Source organism: Apium graveolens, chromosome 7 (genome assembly GCF_009905375.1).
Source record: "Apium graveolens cultivar Ventura chromosome 7, ASM990537v1, whole genome shotgun sequence".
In the NCBI taxonomy this organism is placed as follows: domain Eukaryota; kingdom Viridiplantae; phylum Streptophyta; class Magnoliopsida; order Apiales; family Apiaceae; genus Apium; species Apium graveolens.
In genome coordinates this window covers 193,301,367-193,325,178 of record NC_133653.1, presented here as the reverse complement: position 1 = coordinate 193,325,178, position 23,812 = coordinate 193,301,367, and the positions used below count along the sequence as shown (strand labels likewise).

Below are 23,812 nucleotides of genomic sequence, written 5' to 3'. Positions count from 1 at the left end.
GACTCAGAAGAGTGGAATTTTTTTGGAGGCTTTTCAGCCGTCAATGATTTCACCTCACTTACTCTCGGAAGAGTAGGATTATTTTGGAGAATTGTCAACCGTCAAGGATGTCACCGCGCTTACTCTCGGAAGAGTAGTATTAATTTGAAGGCTTTTCAGCCGCCAAGGATGTCACATCGCTTACTCTCGGAAGAGTAGACTCGGAAGTGTAGGATTATTTGGAGGCATTTCAGCCGCCAAGAATGTCACCTCACTTACTCTCGAAATAGTAGGATTATTTTGAAGGCTTTTTTAGTCGTCTAGTACGTCACCGCAGTTACTCCCGAAAGAGTAGAGCGTCCATGCCACAAGCTTCCGAAAGAGTAGGACGTCAATATCATAAGATTTAAAATAAAATTGGGTCGAGGACCCCCGAGCAAGGAGGCTCCAAGGGAACCACTCTAGCTGAGTTAACTCAGCCGAGCAGGCTCCCTAGAGCTCCCGGTCGAGTAGCCCTAGCCGAGTAGGCTCCCAGGGAACCTCTTAGCCGAGTAGGCTGTCACCAAAAAACAAATTGAAAAGTTTTTAGTCGTGAAGGCCTACACCAAGGCACCTACCAGTCCAGTAGGCTGGCTTGGCGCATCCCTTCGGCCGAGGAGAGTGGGCCGAGTAGGCTCCAGAGGAGCCTCTCGCCCGCCTCGCGGTCACGGCGTTGCCAAAAAAATTTGAATTTTTTTTAGCCGGGTAGGCCTTCACCTTGACACCCCCAGCCAAGTAGGAGGCCATTGTTAAGCCCCTCAGCCAACTAGAGTGAGCCGAGTAGGCTCAGGAGGCGCTCAGCCCTCCATCGCGCACACGGATAAAATTTTAGGCTCCCTCCATCGCGACCACAAACAAAGTGGGTCGTGGCGACCATGAACAATGTAGGTCATGGCGACCATGAACAAACTGGGTCGTCGCGACCACATACGAAGCTCTCAAACGAGTTGACTCGGAAGAGTAGGCTCCATAGGAGCCCTCGGCCCTCCGTCGCGGTCATGGGCAAAAACTTTTGGCTCCCCCCGTCGCGACCAGGAACGAAAATTTCGGATTCCCATGGCGAACACGGATAATATTTTTTAATGATTTTTCGCCGAAAAATGAAAATTTTCAAATTTACTAATTAGCCCCGATTATGGCCGATTAGCCTCGATTAAGGCCAATTAGTGTAATCTAGTTAATAATTAGCATATATTAAGGTTAATTAACAGCTTATAGTCATTAATTAGCCCCGATAGCCTCGATTAAGGCCAATTAGCGTTACATAGTTAATAATTAGCTTATATTAATGTTAACTAACAACTTACACTCAATAATTAGCCCCAATTAGGGCCGATTAGCCTTGATTAAGGCCAAGTAGTGTAATATAGTTAATAAATAGCCTATATTAAGGTTAATTAACAACTTATGCCTAATAATTAGCCCTGAGTCGACTAGCCACGATTAAGCTAATAAGTGTAATATAGTTTATAATTTGCCTATATTAAGGTTAATTAACAACATACATTCAATAATTAGCCCCGATTAATGGTAATTAGCCTCGATTAAAGCCAGTTAGGGTAATATAGTTCAATTAGTCTATATTAAGGTTATTTAACAACTTACGCTCAATAATTAGCCCCCAATTATGGCCGATTAGCATCGATTAAGGCCAATTAGCATAATATATTAATAATTAGCATATATTAAGGTTAATTAACAACCTACAATCAATAAGTAGCCCTGATTATGGCCGATTAGCCTCGATTAAGGCCAGTTAGCGTAATGTATTTTATAATTAGCCTATATTAAGTTTAATTAGTAACTCACGCTTAATATTTAACCCGGATTAAGACCAATTAGGCCCGATTATGGCCAATTAGACTCGATTAATTCCAATTAACCCTGATTAGGGTCGATTATTAGTTTCACCTTGTAATTATCCTTTGATAAAGTTAAAAGACTATCAACGCTCGTTTATTAGCCTTAGTAAAGGCATGGTAGCTTCAAAAGCTATTGACTAGCCTCATGATGGCCCAAATGTGTGAAAGAACACTTAAGAAAGTATAAGTCACTGTGAATGTGTAGGTCGCTCCACACTTCGCAATATGATCGAACCCAAGAAGGGATGAAACAACCCCCGAGTCGCGTTTAGACTATTATAACTTCCACTAAAACTCAAGATGTTTTTCCGACAGGTTGGGTGGCAAATAATGTGGATGAAAAGTAATCCGTTAAGACATAATTAATGCTGAATTAATTATGTCCTAAAATTGACTGGTCAAAACTCGTGAATGACCCGACCAAGTATGGTCGTGGTGACCAAAGACATATTAGGTCATGACGGCCACGTTCCAAAGTAGGTCGTCGCGACCACGACCCCATGTTGGCCCTAATAGTCCTGATAGTCCAAGTAGACTATAACGGCCACGGCCCAATATAGGTCGTAACGTCCATGGCCCAATATCAGGTACCTGATAGGCCCGTCGAGCTGACATAAAAACGAGGTCTACTTCAACACTATTAACAACATCCAACATGTAAACAGACTCCTATAAGGAAGGATTTAGAATCCACCGTCTTGAGAAGTCCTACTTACTATCTAAGTAGGAGACTTGTATACCAAGTCTTTCAACGTTGGTCTAACCCTATACTCAATATTTATAAAGGGCTCTCCCCTTAACCTAAAAGTACGTTTTGGCTTAATTCTCTACAACACAGGGACACGTAAACATTTTGTGAAGACCGTGTAGTCTCGAACACAAACACAATCGTTAAAGCTCAAAATTCAACAACCGTAACATTAAATATAAACGAAATCCTAATTTTTATCTCACCAAAAAAAATTAATAAAACAATTAAAAATACATTTACAATTGTTGACAAGGCAGGAACCGCCTTCTGAAAAATCTCAACTGATCTTCGAGTATTATTCTGAAAGTTTATATTTTAATGCCCGAAGAATCTTAATAAAAACTAGTAAAAGTGAATAAATCTCAGTTTAATTTTTAATAGTCGTTGGATCCCGTCACTGCTTTCGCCGGTCTACGGTGCCCTGTAAAAGAAAGTAGATATATTTAAAAGAATGTGGTGCATAGAATTGTAATAATGAGGAAATTATTAGTGGATGAAATTTTAAAAGAAGAAAAAGACTGATCGTAGATGAATGTCATGTCCCGTGTCCACGTCAATATTTACGGATGAATAAATTCACGAAAATTAATAACAGACGACGGCAACGAAACATGTAGCATGTTAGATGTGAGGTGAGAACAAAATAAGTAGTTGGAAATAAAGATTTCCAAGCTTTTAATCATTGATCAATCTACAGTAATTTCATTTGCTAAGCTTAGGTAGATCCTTGTCGTGGATTTTTGAAATTCAATTCGTGAATTCTAACCTGCACAAGCTATTGTTCATTTGTTCTGTCAAATTCTGGATCGATCATTTCAAAATTGCACCAAATTATTACACGGCTTGTCCTTGTAACATTTAATTACGTTGTTTAAACCATCATTAACTTCCCTGCTACGGTTGGATACTGGATTCATGATTAGTTAGAATTAGGATTTAGGAGCACATAATCCACATCACTACATGTTAAACTACTTCAAAGTTTTACAAACGCAGCTAGCTTCTGACTTTTAAAGCTTAAACACACGTATGAAATACGTATTGTTCATTTAAGTACGAAGCTTTCCGTAATTTCTCGGTTGAAAGTTATACTTACTTTATAAGAACGTACATTTCCCAAGTTTTTTTCTAACACAGCCTAATTAGTTTCTTGATTTGATTACGGAATTAATTGTTTTTTTGTTTAAATGTCATTGTCCCATAATTTCATTACACCAAACATGCAGCATATATATGTGTTTGTGACTTTGTGTACATCATGCATGCATAAATCCTATATATCTCGACTCTCTGTCTCTCAATGCACAGAAAATAAACAATAGTTCAACTGTACAAGTTATAATATATATAGTCAGGTACCATGGCAATTAGCATAATTTCATCTGCCTCCGTAATTGTGTTGGTGGTTACGATTTTGTGTAGCAAAGTTCTGTGCAATTCAAACCCTAAATGCAATCCTGATTATCCAGATTATGGGCTTCCAATATATAAAAGAGATATAGACCTCTTCCAGTTTGCAGAAAACCTAGAACACTTGGAGGCTGATTATTTTTTGTTCGGTGCTTATGGCTATGGTTTAGACAAATTTGCACCAGAACTAGTTGATGGAGGCCCTCCCCCTATCGGTGCTCAGCGAGCAAATCTTGACAATCAGACTCGGAGTATAATCGGTGAATTTGGACTCCAAGAGGTGGGTCATTTAAGGTATGATTAATCCCGGGCTTTGAGCTTTATGCGTAATTGATACATCATATGTTCTGTGTTCATAGTGGCATGTTCAGTTTTGGTTCACACTGGTTTTATATAAGCACCGCTACTTGTTCTGGTATATGAAGTATGAACTACTACATACTACTATTTAGCTTGTAATTGACATTTACGTATGGCTTGAATTTAAGGTCTTTAAAGAGTACGGTTGGCGGGTTTCCTAGGCCTCTACTAGATTTGAGTGAATCAAACTTTGCCAAGATAATGGACATTGCATTCGGATACAAGCTCGATCCTCCTTTCAACCCGTACGTAAATAGCATCAATTATATGCTCACGCTCACTTGTTATGTGGTGCCGTACGTTGGACTCAATGGTTACAAAGGCTCAAATCGTTTTATCAGGGGTTACATATCAAAGGATGTAGGTGCCCCATCTGAAATATTTCATTTTTTGCATACTAGCGTTTTGCATTTATACATGAATATAAATTACGATATGCAACATTTTACTCAAAAAAAGACTCTCAAATATATACCGGTGGATCATCCCCTGTTTCCACAGCATTGAAGGTCTGTAAGAACAGGTGACTAAATTTGCAATTTGCATCAGCTTTTGGCAGGATTGTACGGGGTGGAAGCAGGCCAAGACGCTGTGATTCGACATTACCTGTACGAGTGAGGGGAGCAGCTTGTGCACCCCTACAACATAACTGTAACAGAATTCACAAACAGAATTTCAATATTAAGGAATAGTTTGGGAATGTGTGGGAACAAAGATGAGGGTGTATTCGTGCCACCAGTGTTAGGAGCAGAAATGCGTACCTCTAGCAACGTTTTATCAGCACATCGCAACTCTCTGTCGTACGGAAGAACTCCGAAAGAGATACTGAGAATTGTGTATAGCACTGGCAATGAGAGTGTTCCTGGTGGATTTTTTCCTCGAGGAGGCAATGGAAGAATCGCATTAAATTACCTCAGACGTACGTCATGAGTGATTCTTTTGTAACATATAACTATTTAAGCAAGGATAATTAATTTACAGATATGTCATATAAAGAGTCCGGCGTGTGTAAAAAATAACGTTACTATATTTTAAATGTTTGATCCATACACACAAGTATGGTCTGTTGTACAAGAAAATTACTTTTTTTTGTCCCGTGCAGATGAGTAATCAAAGTATTACACCCGTTACATAAGACTCGAACCTTGACTAGACAAAATATTTGTACCAAGTAGCTAACAAAACCAATTATAATGATATGATTTATTTCATCCAACAGAAATGAAGGTACTGTGAACAAATTAGTACCTCGTCCGTCTTTTTTATGTGACAACTGAAATTTATTAATTTTAATTAATAAAAAAAAGGACAATTAAAAAAGGACAAATGAAGTATTTCCGGATGGGGGTGAAGAAGTCCAATTTGCATTGCTGACTTGTAAGCGTAACACAGAAGTGATTGCTAAATAATCTTAATGGGCTTAAGTTGTTTGTAGCTACTGAAAATTAAAAAAAAAATAACTAAAAAAGCCCAAGGTTTATAAAGCCCAGTTAAATAAACAGAGAGGCGGGCCGGGTCATATGTTGATGGCTTTCCCGCCACGAGCAGCAGTAAGTAAGTAGCAAATAACAAGCTTGGAATTGGAAGTTGAAATAGAAGAAAATGGAGTTTAATGTAAGTGGACATGCTTTGAAGACATTTGCAAGGTCCATCACGTGCCTCGCACGCATCGGCAATGAACTCGCTATTCAAGCTTCTCCTTCTCTGGTAACAACCCAACCCCCCCCCCCCCTCCTTTTTTGCTTATTTTTAATTTTATTTTAGTTAACTATTTATTTTTATTAATTAGGGTTTGTTAAGGTGATTTTGTGAAATGTTATTAGGGTAATTTTTAAGAGGACTTAGGTGACGTCTGATTCATGGTTAATAACCCCGGTTTGTAGTCGGAACTTCTGTTTCATCGTGTTAGTCTTATTTATTGAAATTTGTAATTTCTATAGTGAATTGCGACGATCTAAACTTTCTGGTTGTAATAAATTTATATTTATGCATATTGCTTACTTCTGTGCAAACTGTTTAAATTCAACTCTTTCGGGGTGTTAGTTATTTGTCCTTCTTTGTTTGCAGTTGACGTTTCACAGTCTGAACTCATCACGTTCTGCCTATCAATCTATCTCACTGAAGCCGGATTTCTTCGATGCCTACACAATTTCTGGTGGTGCTCAGATTCAGTGCAGCGTACTTTTGAAGGTAATATGTAGTTACAACGTATGATCTGTAGAAATTGCTGGACTGTGACCCTTTACGTTGATGCTTGAAGGCTATTTGTGCTGTTCTTCGTACACCAATTGCAAGTATTGACCATTTAAGAGTGCACTTACCTAATCCTGATGCTTCAAAAGTACAGTGGACATTGGACTGCAACAATGGTAATTCACTTTTTTGAATTTCTCATATTCTAATTTCTGCTCAATTTACACATGGAAGAATCTTCAATATGCAGACCCTCCCAGTTTAGAGATACACATGTCTGTTCTTCTGTAGCCACATTTTGAGTCATTTCAAATTATCAATCATTATTGCTAAATTGTATAAAATAGTTTTTGCTTGTGCTGTGGTGAAGTAGCATTTATAATTTTGAAATTCTAGAAGAGTTAGTCCTTCCATCACGTCCTATACAGAAATTGCGACCCTGTCCATCAATAGATCTTTCGGATCTGCTTTGAAATTATATTGCCAGTCTATCCAGTCCATCGTTTATGTTCTATACTTGTTAACCAAATTAGAACCTAAACTTTGGGAATATGTATTGCTCTGCATTTTATAATTACCTTACACAAGTATTATCTACCTCAATAAGGTCGATCACTAGTTTGTGGTCAATTTACAGGTTTGAGGAAGGCCTATTGGATAACTTGCAATGTTGAACCTGACATTCAACATTGGTCTATCGTTTATTACCAATCTATCTGGTCCATTGTTTATATTCTACACTTAAGCAATTTAGGACTTAACTCTGAGAATATGTATTACTACGCATTTTATATTTATCTTACACAAGTATTTTTGTACCTCGATGAGGTTGGTCACCAGTTTGTGGTCAATTTACAGGTTTGAGGAAAGCCTATTGGATAACTTGCAATGTTGAGCCTGACATTCAACATCTATCTCTTGATAGGAGAAAGCTTCCAAGCAGCCTTGTTGTTAGGCCTCGTGATCTCAACAGATTATTAGCTAATTTTCAGTCAACCCTTCAGGAGATTACAATCTTTGCAACTGAGCCAACTTCCGTGCCTGCTGACGCTGCAAGTGAAATTGGGGGGAAAGCTGTTGAACTTAGAAGCTACATAGACCCAAGCAAAGGTTACTCTTAAATTGCAGTTTTTTCTTTGAGATTCTGTGCTAAAGGTGTTTATATTCAACATTTCTGTTGTAGATAACGATTCATCATTACACACACAACTGTGGATAGATCCTTCTGAAGAGTTTGTGCAATACAATCACACTGGAAACCCTGTGGATGTGACATTTGGCGTGAAGGAATTGAAGGTATATACTTGTAGGTTGTAGTTGAGACTTGTCTGTCTAAAAGAAAATATGGTCTCATGTACGGTTAAGATTATCGATATTCAATACATTTCTATAACTTATTTCTTAGTTCCCATAAATCGTTTTGTTATTTTCCAAATTGCAGGCCTTTCTCTCTTTCTGTGAGGGATGTGAAGTTGATATTCACTTGTACTTCGAGAAAGCCGGCGAGTAAGATGATTTTAAATAACCCATGTAACATTTGTTTTTCTTTAGTGATATCTGGTATTTACTTGCTTTCCTTTCAAATGATGGATGATGCATCTTATATATTTTTGAGTGGTCAGCCATCCTAGACAAGTTTTGCATCAGATAGTATAGTCCCTGTCTTGTGATAACCATTATAAGAAACTTGATTAGGGGACGACGATACGGATACGGGGTGGAAATGTTTTATTTTTTAAACGAGCTTACGGTCATCACTAACATAATTTTTTCCATTAGGTTAAAGACATGAAATTTTGTGTAGTTACTAATTGCACCTCGAGATATGTTAAGTTACTTAAGTACACTTATTAATCTTTATTTTAGTTTATTTATTGAAAAAAACCTTACATTTAAATGTTTATTCTATTAGGATCAGATTCCAAATAAATAAAGGATACTTAAAATAATATATTGAGGCCTTGCATGTTGAAAGTTTTTTCAAAAAAAATTCTCATATCAGGAGATGTCTAATTACTACGGCAGTTCTTAACATCATTCTTCTATCTCGCTTTTATTAGCCATTTTTTTATGGTTTCATTGTATGGTGTTCATATGAATAATCATTATCATACAGGCCCATTCTCATGGCACCAAAGTTTGGCTTAGATGATGGCTCTACTTCAAATTTTGATGCCACACTAGTACTAGCAACGATGCTTGTTTCTCAGCTTCAAGAAAGGACGGACACAGGGCCACCACCAGCTGAAGCTACAACAAATGATGAATCTCATCAAGGAGTTGAATCAATGCAACAAGAGAAAACAAGGGGAAATGTTTCTGAGCATCCATCTGATCACACAAGAATTTGGTCTGAACTTTCAGGTAATTGTTTTTTAATTTTCATTGATGCTGAAACACGCATCACAGAGAACAAAGGTTTTACATGTTTTAAGTTCGGTTTTAAAATAGCAAGCGGCATCAGAGATGGTACTGGCGCTGAACAAAGGGGAGCTCAAGCGGAAAGAAATCCTAATACAACTGAACAAGAGGAAATTCATAGAATCAGTGAATTGCATATTGCCGGAGCTGGTTCGGGCAAAAGAAATGTGCCAAATGGTAACAAATTTTGTCCTTTTTTTTTCTATTGTTACTAGTGTAGATATGTTTTAACATATTGTAATGATAATTCCTGCTGTGCTGGCTGTTGGATTGCTAGACTTCAAAATGAATTGCTGTTACATCTTAGGTAAGGTGCAAGAAACACCAGCTGTTGTAGGAGTCAACATGTAATGTTCAATACCGTAAATGAAATAAACAAGTGGTGTTAGTACTATAGTGCTGCAAAGCCACTTGTGGCAATATCACGTGCACTGGTATGAGACTTAATGGATAAATATATTCTCGTTTATTAATTAACAATTTGGGATAGTTTCTTCCTACATTACCTTCATACCTTGCTCGATATGTGAGAGTGCATTACTTGGACATAGTTACTTCACTGCAAACAATGTTGCATCTCGTGATAATGATGGTAATTAGTAAGGCATCAAAATAATGAACATGGTTTGTTTGTTACAGTATTGCCAAGATATTGTAGCTGATACTTTGATTCTGAAGTGTTGTACAGTATATGACTTGATGATTATACTCATTAAAGTCTCGTAGTACCACCAGTCAATCCAGCTACAAGTTACTGGACCAGAGTAAATTTTTTACTGCTTTTCTTTTCCGAACTGCATAAAATTAACATTATCTGATCATAGTGTTTTCTGTACCCGTTTGTCTGGATACACAACAATGTAATAACCATATTCTATACATTTAAATGTTACTTTTTTCGGATTAGAGTAACTAGTCATCTGATAGAAGGAAAGTAAAATTATGTTTTTTGTTTAAGAATTCATCGTGATGGGTTCTTTTAACTCTTCACCTATTTTTCCTTCAGACAGAGCTGAAACGAATGATCCTGGTTTTTCACAACACCATCCTAGTAATTGGGTTGATGCTGATGAGGATGATGATGAAGGTGATGAGCCTGACCTGTGTATCCAATCTACACCACCATATTATGAAGAAAGATAGCACTATAAAGTTCCAGTTCTTTTCTGCAAAAGAGGGATTGTTCTTTGGGTCCTCATTGTGCAAGTGTTGCTAGTCATATTAGCCTTTTTCGTTTAGTTTCACAAGGCCAACTTATCTCTGTTGATACATCATGACTGTTTTACGACATGAGAATGTTTAGTACGGGTATGTTTCAATGTCAAGCGTATTCTGTTGGGAAAAAATAATTGGTGGTAACTCATAAGAAATAGATAACTAGCCATATATTATTATATAACTGTAAGTTGTAAACAGTCACGGGCAAGAGTGTAGGTCCTACCTTTTTGTAGTAAATTGTAGTAAGCTATAATTGCCGGAGTTAATTATGGTGGGATAAAAAAAGCTTTTGAATTTGCTCGAGTTAAAATTTGCTTTGATCATTTATTGTTGATGGAATTTAGTCTTATAAAGGTGCAGTAAGTAGGGATTAGATCCAGTAATTCGCTTCATGCATCATCATAGATACAATAATATATGGGAGCCATTTCACTTAAAATCATAGATGATATCTTGACATAAGTTAACGAAAATCCGTACAAGTGTTGCAGATGCACTAATCCTGAGTGTTGTTGGTATGGCAAGACTTGTCTCCGTTTGTACCCTTACTCTCGCAACCCTATTTTAGTCAATCCAAGACTAGCGGCAGAACTGTAAATTTTATTATTTCAATTATTGGATGGATAACTTCATGCTAGGTTGTTTTAAGATCATAGTGCAACCTAGAAATTAGGGTGATTGTTCTTCAACTTTGCTATCAATTTGTATTATCCTGCCTGTTACATTTGTAAGATATGGTTCAAATTACACAACATTGATGTTTCCATTCACTTAATGTATCAAACATAATTCTTAAATCCATCATATATGTTGTTTGATTTTCTATCGGTTGAGGGAAACCAGGAACAAGTCCAAGTGCTCGAATTATATGTTCTTGCATTATAGGTCTGTGAGCCTAATCTTATATATATTTCTGCATTTTAGTCTGACAGGCATATATTAACAGTAATAGTATATAAATGTCAGCGCGTGAAACAAGGGTACACAAAAGAATGCAGCTCATTTGGTTCTGTTTGCATTTATATAATGTGCTTCCCCGTTGTTTGCCTGTGGAGTTTCTGCTCTCCAGAACTAAATGGATGGGTGGTAAGTTTACATGATCAATGATTAAACCATTTATAAACTCATTCGTTACTCAAACCTCGCTGAAGGTTTTTATACTAGCTATCAAAGAATTGGCATGCTAAAAATGTTTTGATAAAGTTTTAGTATTGTAAAAATAATAATATAAATATTTGTTGTTGGTTTGGTTTGAATTTAGGAGATTTAGTGGTGTTTATTGTTTTAATATTTGAATATGTTATCCTTAATCACTTAATTAAAAAGATCCAACGATTATAAATTAGGAAAACAAACCAACAAAAAAAAATATACTAAATTATATCTTATTTCAATTATTAATTAATAAAGGTTCGGTTCAATTATTTTGGTACACATAGGTATAGTCTATAGATAAGAAAGTTATATTCATTGTCATATCTTAAGAGTCAAATAAAGGTTAGGACAACCACAGCTATAGTTAAATAATTAGTGTGATATAAAGAGAGTTTGCCATCATCTTTAGCAAAACAATTGTTGGCCATACGTAAGTAAATTACTATGGAACCAATAGTGGAACAGTGAAAACAAAGAAAATTCGGAGCAAGTTTGTCCGATGTGTATAGATTAATAGAATTGTGGTGATGGATTAATTGTGTATAATATAATGAAAAACAGCAATAAGTCTGGGAACGCGCAAACACCGACTGTTATAATTAATAAAACCCCCTTGGCTCCCTCTCTGTTGCATTATTTATTTTTTCACCCAACGGCTACGTGCGGTTTGTGTCGGCGCTCCCCTCCCTTCATTTTTCTTTTCTAACGCCGTTTGTTAATAATTTCTTTTTTATTTTACTTTTGCTAATTGAATGGCACCTTTACTCAAAAAAAGAGTGGGAGTCACGTAGGATTTGCCAATTGATAATGCTCTAAATTTAATATTACCGTCGAATTCATTAATTGAAATTCTCGTTATAAATAGTAGGGCCTACTCTACTATAAATAAATTAATTAATTTTAAAATAGAAACTAAAAATTAAATTTTTTTTTGAAATATAATATATATTATATGTAAATCGATATTTGAGAGATGAAGAAAAATACAGTAAAGTCTGTATATGAGAGGTTGCATATTGTTGAATGTGGTATTTTTATGGGGCATAAGATTAGATTGATCTAATAATTTAGATTAATTTCTGGTTTTTATATTTTCTATTTTATTATTTTTCATATATATATATTTAATTAACACTGTAATAAAGATAACGGTTTTCGTACGTAATTAAACCTTAGACAATGACGGAGGATAATACAAAATACAATGTATATATGCAAAGCAAGAAAGAGAAAACGTGTTTTGGTTAACATACATGGAAAGCATACCCCTAACTCTAAATTATTACTACTGTTTTATTTGATTTTATTAAATACTGAAATATAATAGTACTATTATAATAGAAGATTGATGCCCTCCCCATCAACTAAAGAAAGACAACTCAGTCAACTAATCCATTTCTGTCTTTTTAGGTACATTCTAGGTAAGACTTCTTCTCTATTTACCATACTGCCCCCTTATTTTTTTCCTTTAAAGAAAATCAAGAGTCGAGCAGCAGGTTATTGCGTGATCTCGTAGTATTATCACTGCGCACCCGAAGGGTAGCGGCTGCGAGTTAGTTATGATAAAAAAAAAAAAAGTTTGAGTAACTTTTATAACTTGAATTTTTTTATCTTCGTGTTATTGTAACTCGAATGTTTTGATGTTTTAAAATAATTAATTATATTTAAAAGTATATTTATGTTTTTTAATTGTCTATTTAAGAAAATAAAAGTGTAAAAAATATATAAATTTTTAATTATTTCAATATATGTGTTACTCCCTCCATCCCATTTTACTTGTCACATTTCTTTTTATAGAAGTTAAGCTGATCAATTTTTGACCAAAAATTAAACATTATTATTATATTATGAAAAAAACTAAAAATTATATATTAAAGTAGATTAAATCTACTTTCTCATAATGTAATTTTTTTTATTTTGTTCAATTATAAATATTAATAAATTTTGAACAAAATTTAGTTAATTTGACTGGTTAAAAATCAAATGTGACAATTAAAATATGACGGGGAGTATTATTTTGATATAAGTTTTATAAATCATGATACTAAGCATGATGATTAGTGAAGAAGTTATACAGCAGCTGAATGAGTAAAATGTGTGTTAATGTGAGGATTATCACTGAAATTATGTTATAATTTTTCTTAAACTAAGATATGCCACTTGTTGAGCACGATGATGAAATATCTCGATATCCAACATATTATTTATACGAGCTCCTAGTTAAGATTATAAGAATTTTGAGTAAAAATACTGCTCTAACAACTTTTTAATAATTTCTTAAAAAGTTAAGAGCAAAATCTCATATTTTATTAATAAGAATCCCCTAATCATCACTTATTTTATTTTTATTAATAAAAATTTCAATATCCCCTCTTTTTTGACTCCTTTTCTCACTTTTCCTTCCTTTTTTGTCCAATTCTTTATAAATATATTATTATAACAATGATAAGAATTGTATATAAGGATCATTGTTGTAATTGAAACACAAAACAATATTTTAAATCACTAAAAAATATTTTTTTTATAATATATATATAATACACTAAGATACTGTTGTACTTGCTATAACTACTTATCTACTCGTCCCGAAATTTGTTAAAACAGATATTCAATTATAAGAAATATAAATCTAATTAACTAAATAAAAAATAAAAAAAGATATGTCAGCTGCAAACCTAAACGAGTATTCTTTTTTTAAAAAAAATATGGCCATATGTGACAGCTCACAAAAAAGATTCATGGTATTATTGTAAAAATCAACAACATTGAAACCTAAATCACAACACACAGAATACTTATAGTATAGCCAGCTCTTCCCCTCTCTCTCCATTCCATTCCATTACAGAAAGAAATTAACACACTCTTTCTTTCTGTATCTCTCCCCCCGCTCTCATCACAAGAACCCAAAGATCTCTCTCCCTCTCTCTCTCTCGTACAACCCAAACAAAGAAAAAGAAAACACACGCATAAAACAAACACCTCTCTATATCTTCTCAAAAAAAAAGTAGCAAGTAAAAGATGGCAGCTTCTTCAGGCTTTCTTGCATTGCTAGCTCTGTTTCTGATCCACATTATGATAATCCAAGCAAGTGGGTCCCAACAAAACTCCATCGGTTGGATGCCCACGAGATCCGGCTGCCGTGGAACAGTCGCAGAGTGTCTTTCCGGCGGCGAGGAAGACTCGGAGTTCGAGCTTGACTCAGAGTCAAACAGGCGCATATTAGCAACAAGCAACTACATAAGCTATGGTGCGCTGCAGAGGAACAATGTACCATGCTCACAGCGTGGCGCATCTTACTATAATTGTAAACAAGGTGCACAAGCCAATCCTTACAACCGGGGCTGCAGTGCCATTAGTCGTTGCAGAAGCTAAGTTTTATTATATTAGTGTGTATTTAATTTAATATTTGTTTTAGTTAATTAACTAATTCCAATCTTCCAAGATTTTTAAATAATTTGAAATTTTTGGAGGTGGGGATTTTTAATTATTTGTTATATACAAAGTGCAAAGAGAGATTTGTGTGGGATATTAAGTTGTTAAATGAAGATATGTGTTTCATATACTCATTTGTGGTTTTATTTTAGGTTGAAATTTTACTATATATTAATCCATATTACATTACATGGTGTTTAATATACATACAAATCATGTTTGTATTTAAGTGTGCATTTCTTGATTTTGTTACATACAAATTATCATATTGTCTGAGATATATTATAATTTATTAGATAGCAAGATCTTTGAATTTTTAAGAGCACAACTGTTGTTTTAGATCTCATTGTGTTGGAAACAAAATTAAGCAATGATAGGTTTGCTCTTGACTCTTGTTGAGTTGGTTTATTTCAATAATAACGTTTTATATTCTGATTTGGATATCTCTCCAGCTCACTGGCGTGTTTTATTGTTTTGATGGTTAAATTAAAAAAGTGATCCATAATTTCATACTTCTTTTATCTTGTGTTTAAACCAAAGCTAAATTGAAACTAATTTAAATTATCTTGCTGTCATTTGTCATGCTTGACACTTTTTCTTTTCTATTTTAACCGAACGGGCCAGTTAAACCTCCCTTTCGGTCACCCATTTTAACAAAAAGGGAACCTCTTGTTGACGGAAAAGATTAATCCATACGGTAAATGAACAAAAACGAAAAGAAAAAGATTATGAAATCATATTATCTTCTCAATCTGTTCAATTACACGACCTCAGGGCCGATGGTCCGAGATTCGAATGTGACATAATTTGAGCAGAAATTTGTCAAGTCGAGCCAACTTCTTTACCTAATCGAGTATAAACTTATGCCTGAATTTAACTCATTTAATTTCAAGAATTCGGTCGATGCTAAACTAGCCAGTTGTAACGAATCATATGAGTAAACTTGTTTAATTTTACACTTAAAACCAGTTAAACCCTTTACCCAAATCCAGCTCGTTTAGTTTCATGAATTAAGTTGAGACGGCTCATTTAACTAACATTTACATAACCCGGCTCGAATTACAGCTCTACAAATTTATCAACATTTCAAATTTCGGTGCTTTCATTCTTTGAAATCATGCTTTTTAAAGATTTTTACTCTTAAAAATGTCAATATATACTACAATATATAAGATGAATGAATAGAAGTTGCGTGCGATTTAACACACAAGCAGATAAAATTATATTCGGTCAAGTCCTCATTTTCGATTTTAAACACTATCCTATAATTTATTTGATACAGTATTGAATAAAATATGAGATACGCGTTCTGCAGTAGGTAGGTTAGCAGAAAATGATTCGAGAACTAAAACCAATTAATAATTATAAAAGGAAAATTATGACAGTAAAATTATGCATCAATTGTTTTGAAGTTCAAAATTCAATATTAGATATTTAAAAATTGCGCTTTAATGGAGATGGGGCTTGCCTTTCATTCGCTTTGATGGAGCAATCGAACATGTAATAAGTCTCAATCCAACACGCTAGACCCCGGTCGCTATCTCGAGTTACTTTTTGTTTTACCTTGATTTTTATATCTAAAAATGTTGTATAAAATTAGCAAACCAAATGTGAGACTGAGCTTCTCTCACCTGCGAACTAGTTCTTGAGGTTCGAGATATATGTCTTAAACCAATAACTGGTGTTAAAACTAAGGTTACAATGACCAAGATTTGTTGAGTTATATCAACTGTAAAAGGGACATGGTGTTGAGTAAATTTAAGAAATGGTTTAATAACATTCTAAGTACTATCAAAGCTTAGGTTACACGATCTCCCCGGATGAAAAATCATATTGGTTGAGATTGGTCTAATAGGAGTCCGGATTCTATATCCCTTTCTACATCCCCTAATATGTCCCCTCGTCTGATCACTAATAACCATGTTCCTGGTCAGTTATTTGATTACATTAAATGTGAAAAACCGATCAATAGTAAAAGAGGGGACATGTTGGGGTACACAATGTGGGGAGAGAGGATCTTGACTCTCTAACAGCAGCAGTGAAAGAGCAAACCTCATTTCAACTTCCAACCATGTTTTGCTTTTAGTTGTTTAGCAAATGTATCATCTTAAAAATGCATTCGCATTATTCTACAAATGTATTTATTAAAAAAACTACATAAACTCTAGACCCAAGTAGGGATCATTTTACATATATATATATATACTAGTTATGACCCGTGCGATACACAGATTGTTTTTAACATTTTAATGAGTTTTAATAATATAATTATATCTTAAAATTATTATATTTTGATATATATTTTCAATAGTTAAAAAATAAATTGAAGAACATAATAAGTTCTAATAATAAATGTTATGTGATAATTTGAGACTTGACTGAAAATAAATAATATAATATAATATGTTATTAATGGGACTCAAGTACTCAACCTATGGAAATTGTTAAAATAAAGAATATAAATTTTTTTAATATAATAAGTTGTTGACGGTTCCCATCTATCTGACTTTAGATTTGACGGTTGTTATTTGTCGTATCAAACGACTATACTGAACAACTGACTACCAAATAAATGATGTTTTGTGATAATTTAAGACTTGACTGAAAATACATAATATAATATAATATGTTGTTCACGGGACTCGAGCTCTGAACCTGTAAAAATTGTTAAAATAAAGAATATAAAAGTTTAAATATAACGAACTGTTCACGGGGTTCGAACCCTGATTCCATGGAAGCAGTTTAACATTAATATAATAATATTTATTATTGCATTCAACAGTTCTCATCTATCCGACTTTATATCTGACGGTTATTTGTCGTAACAAACAACTGTACTGAGCAACCGACTGCCAAATAGTGGGTGTTCCGCTTACAATAGTATGGTATATATAGATAGTATATATATATATATAAAATTCTCACAGCTAGCTAAAAATCTACAATATAGATGCCTTGTACACATAACATTACTTGTTCTGTTGTCACACTCTGTAATTCACAAGAATATGAAAGCAATATTAAAGACATTCACATGCTATGCACAATATAATGGAATTCCTTTCTTCAACATTTATCTACCTCCAATACCATCAATCATCAATAATGCAACAAGGTATCAATCTTATTATACATATATAGATATGTATCACAAAATTTAAAAATAGGGTTCTTTGAGGGCCCTTAAATAAATTTATGTTTCGCAAGCAGGACCACCGGCGGGTGTAATTGGATTTTAAAAGTTTAGGTTTAATGGAGGCCTCGTTAAATGTTAGCACTGTGTTTGTATATATGGATATAAACATTTATAACTGTGAGTTGTATTACAGATATGGGTGAGTATGTGTATATTCATATTCCTTGTTTAGTCATTTTTAAGTACCTAATATTGTGTTTTCAAAGTAAAGCACTGACGGTGGTTTCTATCTTTTGTGTTAAAACAAAAACATGTTTGGTGATAAAATTTTATAATGCACCAATGTTAAGGTGTACCTGCTTTTTTCACTTTTATGACCACTTTTTCTGCAAGCAATACAATTTGTACAATATAATTCTTACTTACATATTTAGTCACATATTGTCCTCCATGTGATTGATACTGTATATTATTCAATGGCACACCATACTCCATTTGCTAATTGCCGTCGTAATTATAGTTGTAAGCGAACCAAAACATTATAATTGTCCCCGATGTTGAGTTTAGAAGGAATGCATGAATCTAGGTGTAGAGAGTCATTTGTAACAGGGTCGATGAAATGTACTTATAGAGTCTGTTCAATCATCAATGTATCCTAAAAAAATCACTCTTTAAAAGGTAAAACTGTAAAACTTAACAAAAACAGCTTCAAAATTGACTAGTGCATGAAGAGAGAGTACTAAGAGAATTGGAGTTCATATATAGTTTAGTTAAATGTTTCGTTTCGCAAAACTGAGCATGTGTTACCGGAAAAGCATTCCACTAAACGCTTATGTGGAAATTAAGTGTTTAGAGCATGGATGGTATCATGGTGAGAAAATAGGGTTAGACTCACCATGATACCATCCATATATATATATATATATATATATATATATATATATATATATATAGCTTAAACTAGCTCTCACTATATTAAACAAACATGGGACTATCAGTACATATTGAACAAACAGTAACAAATGCAGAATAAGAAATATTGCCTATTTTGCTGTATCAATTGCTTCCTTCATTTTTGGAACCACTGTCCGTGTTTTACTATCATGGGCACCTTATCTACCAGCACATGGAGCTTATTATTGCCAGTCCTTCAAGCAGACTTAATAATTATTCTTAAATGTTTTTTCGTACATACTATTTTCTTTTACCTGCAGTACATTTTTCATCCACTGATTTCTTAAGATCTCTGCAGTGTGTATACATCGCCAATTTTCTGGATATAACAAAGGGTGATGATCCCGGCAAAGGATTGTTGGCAGCGTACCCTATCGCGGTATGTGTAAAGATAGCCCTTCATCCTTTCACACGAAAAAACCTATCTTACACAAACCACATCGATTGTTGTAGACCAGGACCCTATAAAGCTATAACAAAGTACGTTGGTGCCTTCCAGCCAAAGGTGGTAAAACTTTTGGCCTAAATTATCAGCTTTGCTGTTAACATATTATTATCTAAATACCACATTACATGACGTATTAGTTGTATGAAACCTTAAGGTAGCTGGTTTCTTTCGCTTATACAATAAAGCGCTTCATTTCGATGCTAAGAAAACTGATAAAACGTAAGATTAAAACAGATTTTCACTTCTCAGATTGCTAACATAAATGGACTAACATCCTAAAGCTAAATCAGATATCTAAAATTAATAAATACACCGAAAGTTTAGCCGTTTAACTAAAGCATTTTGCAACTCCAGAGTGTGAACAGAACAAAGTAGTGCAGAGATTAATTTTCAGTACAAATTGGACTGGTGGTCAAGAAAGATGCAAGTTTAGGGTTTAAGAAAGAAATCAAGCTCATTTAGCCCACCCATCAAGAATTGTCCTCTATGAATTGTGCCTCCATATTAACCCACGCTTTTAGAATTTCATCTCAACATCTATTAATGATTCTGGGTCCTCACTACAGGTTCTGAGTATTCTGACTAATGGTCAGAAACTTTTATGTGGGAATTATTATGCCTCCACACTTGCATAATTCCCTTGCTTGTAGGGTTCATTACTGTTTGTACAAGGCTGTTACCTACACGGCAAAGCCATTGTAGTTATAAATCTATATTGCTGACTTGCTGCGCTAACTGTTATATCGACCGCAGTTTCTTTTTTTTTAGGGGAGAGGGGATTGGAGGTGAAAAAAACAAAATTTTAGAAGAATGGAACTTTGCAATTACGAAAGAATGGAGACAACATATTATTAAATAATGAGGCATAATAAATACGAGGTTGAAAAATGATGCAACACAAGGAATGAGATCCAAAACAACAGTAATGCTATTCTCAGTAAGATAATAACTTACTCCATCGACAATCTCATACATTTGAACATTTCACATATAATCTATTTATCTCTGTTCAGAATATCTCATTTCACCTTAACTGATTGGCCAAAATTTTATTAGTGTTCAATTCCAACTCAAACATAAGTTCCTCAACATTATATTTAAATAAAAGTTAATTTGATTAGCCAAGTAAAACTAAGTCTAACTCTATCTACTCTCAGGCTTCAATCCTTGTTCCTATGCTTCCATTACCCTTTTATTTTTTCAATCTCACTTTCCAAGGACCCCAACTACTAAGATCTACTTTAGTTAATTCTTAGGTTGTACATCTAAAGTTTAAAGGCCAATTATGGACAATTTTCATGAAGCAAAAGATATTACTGCAATTTAGCTGGAAGTAAAAGCTACTAACCAGTAACCACCAGTCCCAAGTCAAAAGCATCAATCAATTGGTAAGCTGAAGAAGACAACAATTGTACAACCACTCCAACCACCAGCCCTGAGACAATTTGTCCTGTTTAATTTGCAAAAATATTGAAATTCATTTTACTTTCAGAGTTGTTTACCAAATGCAACCTGTAAGATTGTATTAAATAAAATTGAAATAGAACAAGATAGCTTTTATATGCTTTATTTATTCAGATATAAGTCATTCGCCAGGTAGAATTTACAATTATGATCCATAAGCTCAAAGAATAATCCGATTTTGTCATTTTAATGAAGGGTAAACAACTGGAGCCCCCAACAAGTTCTCTAATATTACGAACTTGTTTATATAAAATTATATTTCGACTGCTCCAAGTTGAAATTCTAAACTGACCCTTATGTACAGCCTTACATCATGAACTCTGTTTCTCCTCTAAATGACTTTTCTAGTCCAAAGAACACCACAGCTTAATTTCCTCCACTATCATAGCATTCATCACAATATCCAACCAATTTAGCTTACCAAGTTGACAATCCTGTAACAACATCGCCATTGCTGGGAGTATTTTATTTTCTTGAAAGAAACGTAAATATGCAGAACAGCGAAAAGATTGAACTGCCACCTTAACAATGACGCCAAATTCTTTAGCTCTTGTGGAGTCCATATTAAATGGGCGCCTCATCACATTGGCTACAGCTTCAACTGACTGGTAGAGAAAAAATCTAATTAGTGATCATTTAAGGGGAGGTGGGAGTAAAAGGGGGGGGGGTATCTTTCTTCATTCGGTAAGTTCATTTATATCCCATCAGTGATCATAGGTTTGCCCCTCCCAAATCCCAATCAAATTGTCCAAGATACATCACATATAAAATACCCTGTACTAATCATGGATAAGTGACCTGAATTATTTAAACTGCAAAATGCAAAAATGAATGATGTCCAAACATGATTGTACACTCGGTAGAAAAAGATTAAAAGGTCTCGTCAAAGCTACTCCAAATCCACTAAATGATACCACAAATGATCTTGTCCTTGCCAAATGTAAATCCAACAATAATAGAGAAGACAAAAAAATCAGGATAACCCTATCTCATATTCAAAAAGCCTCAGGACTAGATATGCGACACTAAAGTGTGAGGTGCCCATGAAAAACCGATGGCCTTGATATGTTCTCTAAACCTCTACTATCAAACATGATTCTCAATCATTAACGTAATTTCATTTGTAATTTCACAACGAGCAATTATTTCTCACCACTTTACTTCTGATTTCCCTCCACTTTCACATACAAAGACCTACATAATAACCCAACACCTCTCCCTCACTCCTCGGATGTCTAAGGGTGTGCACAAATGTGTTTAACTAGAAAAAGCAAGGACCTAACTAATAATCCCATTCAAAATTATCACCAAGGCCATGTTTGTTTCATGGGATTATAATCCCGGGATAATAATCCGGGGATAACTAATCTCATCAAAATTAGTACTATGGATTAAATAATCTTATCATAAGTTTGTTTGAAAGGATTAAGTGTAGGATTGAAATATAATCCTTTAAAACTTTATCCTATGTTTGTTTTGTGGGATAGTACTTGAGATTGGAATATAGTCCTTTAAATTTTTCAATCCTATGTTTGTTTCATATGGGATAACAATGAGGGGATTATAATCTTTTAAAAAATGACTTGTAGAAGAGGATAAAACAATACCTTCCCCCACCAAGTATATAGATGGGATTATAATCCTATCCTCTACTCCAACAAAACAAACATTGGATAGGATAATTTAAAGGATTATAATCCTTGGATAACCTTTCACTAACTTTTTACAAAACAAACATGGAATTGGAAAATTTAAAGAACTATAATCTTATCCCTTACTTAATATCATTAAACAAACATGGCCCAAGTGTACTTTATACAGCATTATACGAGGAATGTCTTATTTTCAATAGTAAATAATTATTTATATATGTAGTTATGGGTCGTTTGGTTCAAAGACGGTATGAGTTTGGAATCGGGAATCGGGAACCGGGTTAAGCTGACATGGGGTTGAGGAATAATTCTTGATATTATATGTTTGGTTAAGTGCTAACATGAATCTGTTTAATTTAAATATAATTGACAGCCCAAGCTTGACTCAACTAAAACTCAGACACTCGGGATCAGCTCAAATTACCTGCACTAAATAGTAATGCATTGGACTTAATTTAAGCTCGAAATGAATAAGCATTACTTAATTAAAAATGTAAAACAGTAATTAACTCACATTATATGACAAAACAGATGAAATGTGAACAAAAATTATTACATACATACATACACATATATATATACTTGTGCAGGGGTAGCCGTGAGAGTTGGAGAATCGAAAATATGCAAAAACGGCGACGTATCGGAAGCAAGTTGGGTTAAAACTGTGTCGTTTTAGTGGTTGTGTGGTGAGGATGAAGAAATGGAGGAGAGTGATGATGCCATTGGAATTCCAATTGATATGGACATTGGATGATAATTTCACACACACTCAGGTATTACTGCGTGTTTGCCCAACAACAAATCAATTTGCAGTTTTCCACACAGTGTTTCTCAGTTGGGATGTTAATATTAAAATTGGGAAAATGTTATTTCCAGAACTCCTTTTTTTATTTCCTGAGCAAAAATGTGTAAAAAGACTAAATTATCCTTATATTCATATTTTTCAGGGCTTTTATTGTGAATGCAGGAGAGGCAATTTTGTCATTTCAGTCTTTTTTTCTCTGGAAATAACATTTTCCTAAAATTGTTATAAACCTTGACCGAAAATATTAGTTATGTTTAATGTGAAGGAAATATATGATAATAGAAGATATTGAGAGAAAGTTGTATCTCATTTTATTAGTTAAATGAGGTATTTATAGTAGTTGGTTTACAAGTCTTACTAATTAAGCTATTCAAATATTTTTCATTAAGTGTTACAAAACTTTCTCGATAATATTTCCAAGTCTTCCTCGATAAACTTTACAAGTCTTGCTGATTAAATTTCTTTGTTGTGCAAGTCTTGCTCGGTAGACTTCTGTTAGAATAATATAAGATCCTGAAAAGGGTTACTATCTA

General features: G+C 34.3%; 3 protein-coding genes and 1 pseudogene across 13 annotated transcripts; 3 read left to right on the top strand and 1 right to left on the bottom strand.

Moving 5' to 3' along the window:
• The first annotated feature begins 3,877 nt into the window (after window positions 1-3,877).
• LOC141672289 (ferritin-like catalase Nec2) lies at window positions 3,878-5,604 on the top strand (annotated as a pseudogene).
• Window positions 5,605-5,860: 256 nt separating this feature from the next.
• LOC141671985 (uncharacterized) lies at window positions 5,861-10,521 on the top strand. 2 transcript variants are annotated; one of them, XM_074478458.1, is made up of 9 exons: window positions 5,861-6,108; window positions 6,469-6,591; window positions 6,662-6,770; window positions 7,453-7,704; window positions 7,778-7,890; window positions 8,036-8,100; window positions 8,711-8,958; window positions 9,046-9,192; window positions 10,026-10,521. In XM_074478458.1, the coding sequence occupies exons 1-9, from the start codon at window positions 6,004-6,006 to the stop codon at window positions 10,229-10,231; spliced, it is 1,368 nt and encodes a 455-aa protein (XP_074334559.1). In that variant the 5' UTR covers window positions 5,861-6,003; the 3' UTR covers window positions 10,232-10,521. The 2 variants fall into 2 exon arrangements, with proteins under 2 accessions (XP_074334559.1, XP_074334560.1); XM_074478459.1 differs by having other exon boundaries at window positions 5,877-6,108; window positions 10,022-10,519.
• A 3,885-nt stretch (window positions 10,522-14,406) lies between these two features.
• On the top strand, window positions 14,407-14,760 carry LOC141674293 (protein RALF-like 33). The gene has a single exon (XM_074481017.1). The coding sequence runs from the start codon at window positions 14,407-14,409 to the stop codon at window positions 14,758-14,760; it is 354 nt and encodes a 117-aa protein (XP_074337118.1).
• Window positions 14,761-17,720: 2,960 nt separating this feature from the next.
• Window positions 17,721-23,322, bottom strand: LOC141670456 (uncharacterized). Of its 10 annotated transcripts, none has more exons than XR_012554549.1 (4): window positions 23,043-23,322; window positions 21,244-21,427; window positions 20,707-20,808; window positions 17,721-19,380 (listed from the first exon to the last, which is right to left on the bottom strand). XR_012554549.1 is itself a non-coding variant. In XM_074476302.1 (4 exons), the coding sequence occupies exons 1-4, from the start codon at window positions 23,044-23,046 to the stop codon at window positions 19,310-19,312; spliced, it is 303 nt and encodes a 100-aa protein (XP_074332403.1). In that variant the 5' UTR covers window positions 23,047-23,322; the 3' UTR covers window positions 17,721-19,309. The 10 variants fall into 10 exon arrangements, 6 of the variants coding, with proteins under 6 accessions (XP_074332403.1, XP_074332404.1, XP_074332400.1 ...); XM_074476302.1 differs by having other exon boundaries at window positions 17,721-19,314; window positions 23,035-23,322; XM_074476303.1 differs by having other exon boundaries at window positions 17,721-19,314; window positions 20,707-20,793; window positions 23,035-23,322.
• Window positions 23,323-23,812: the final 490 nt, after the last annotated feature.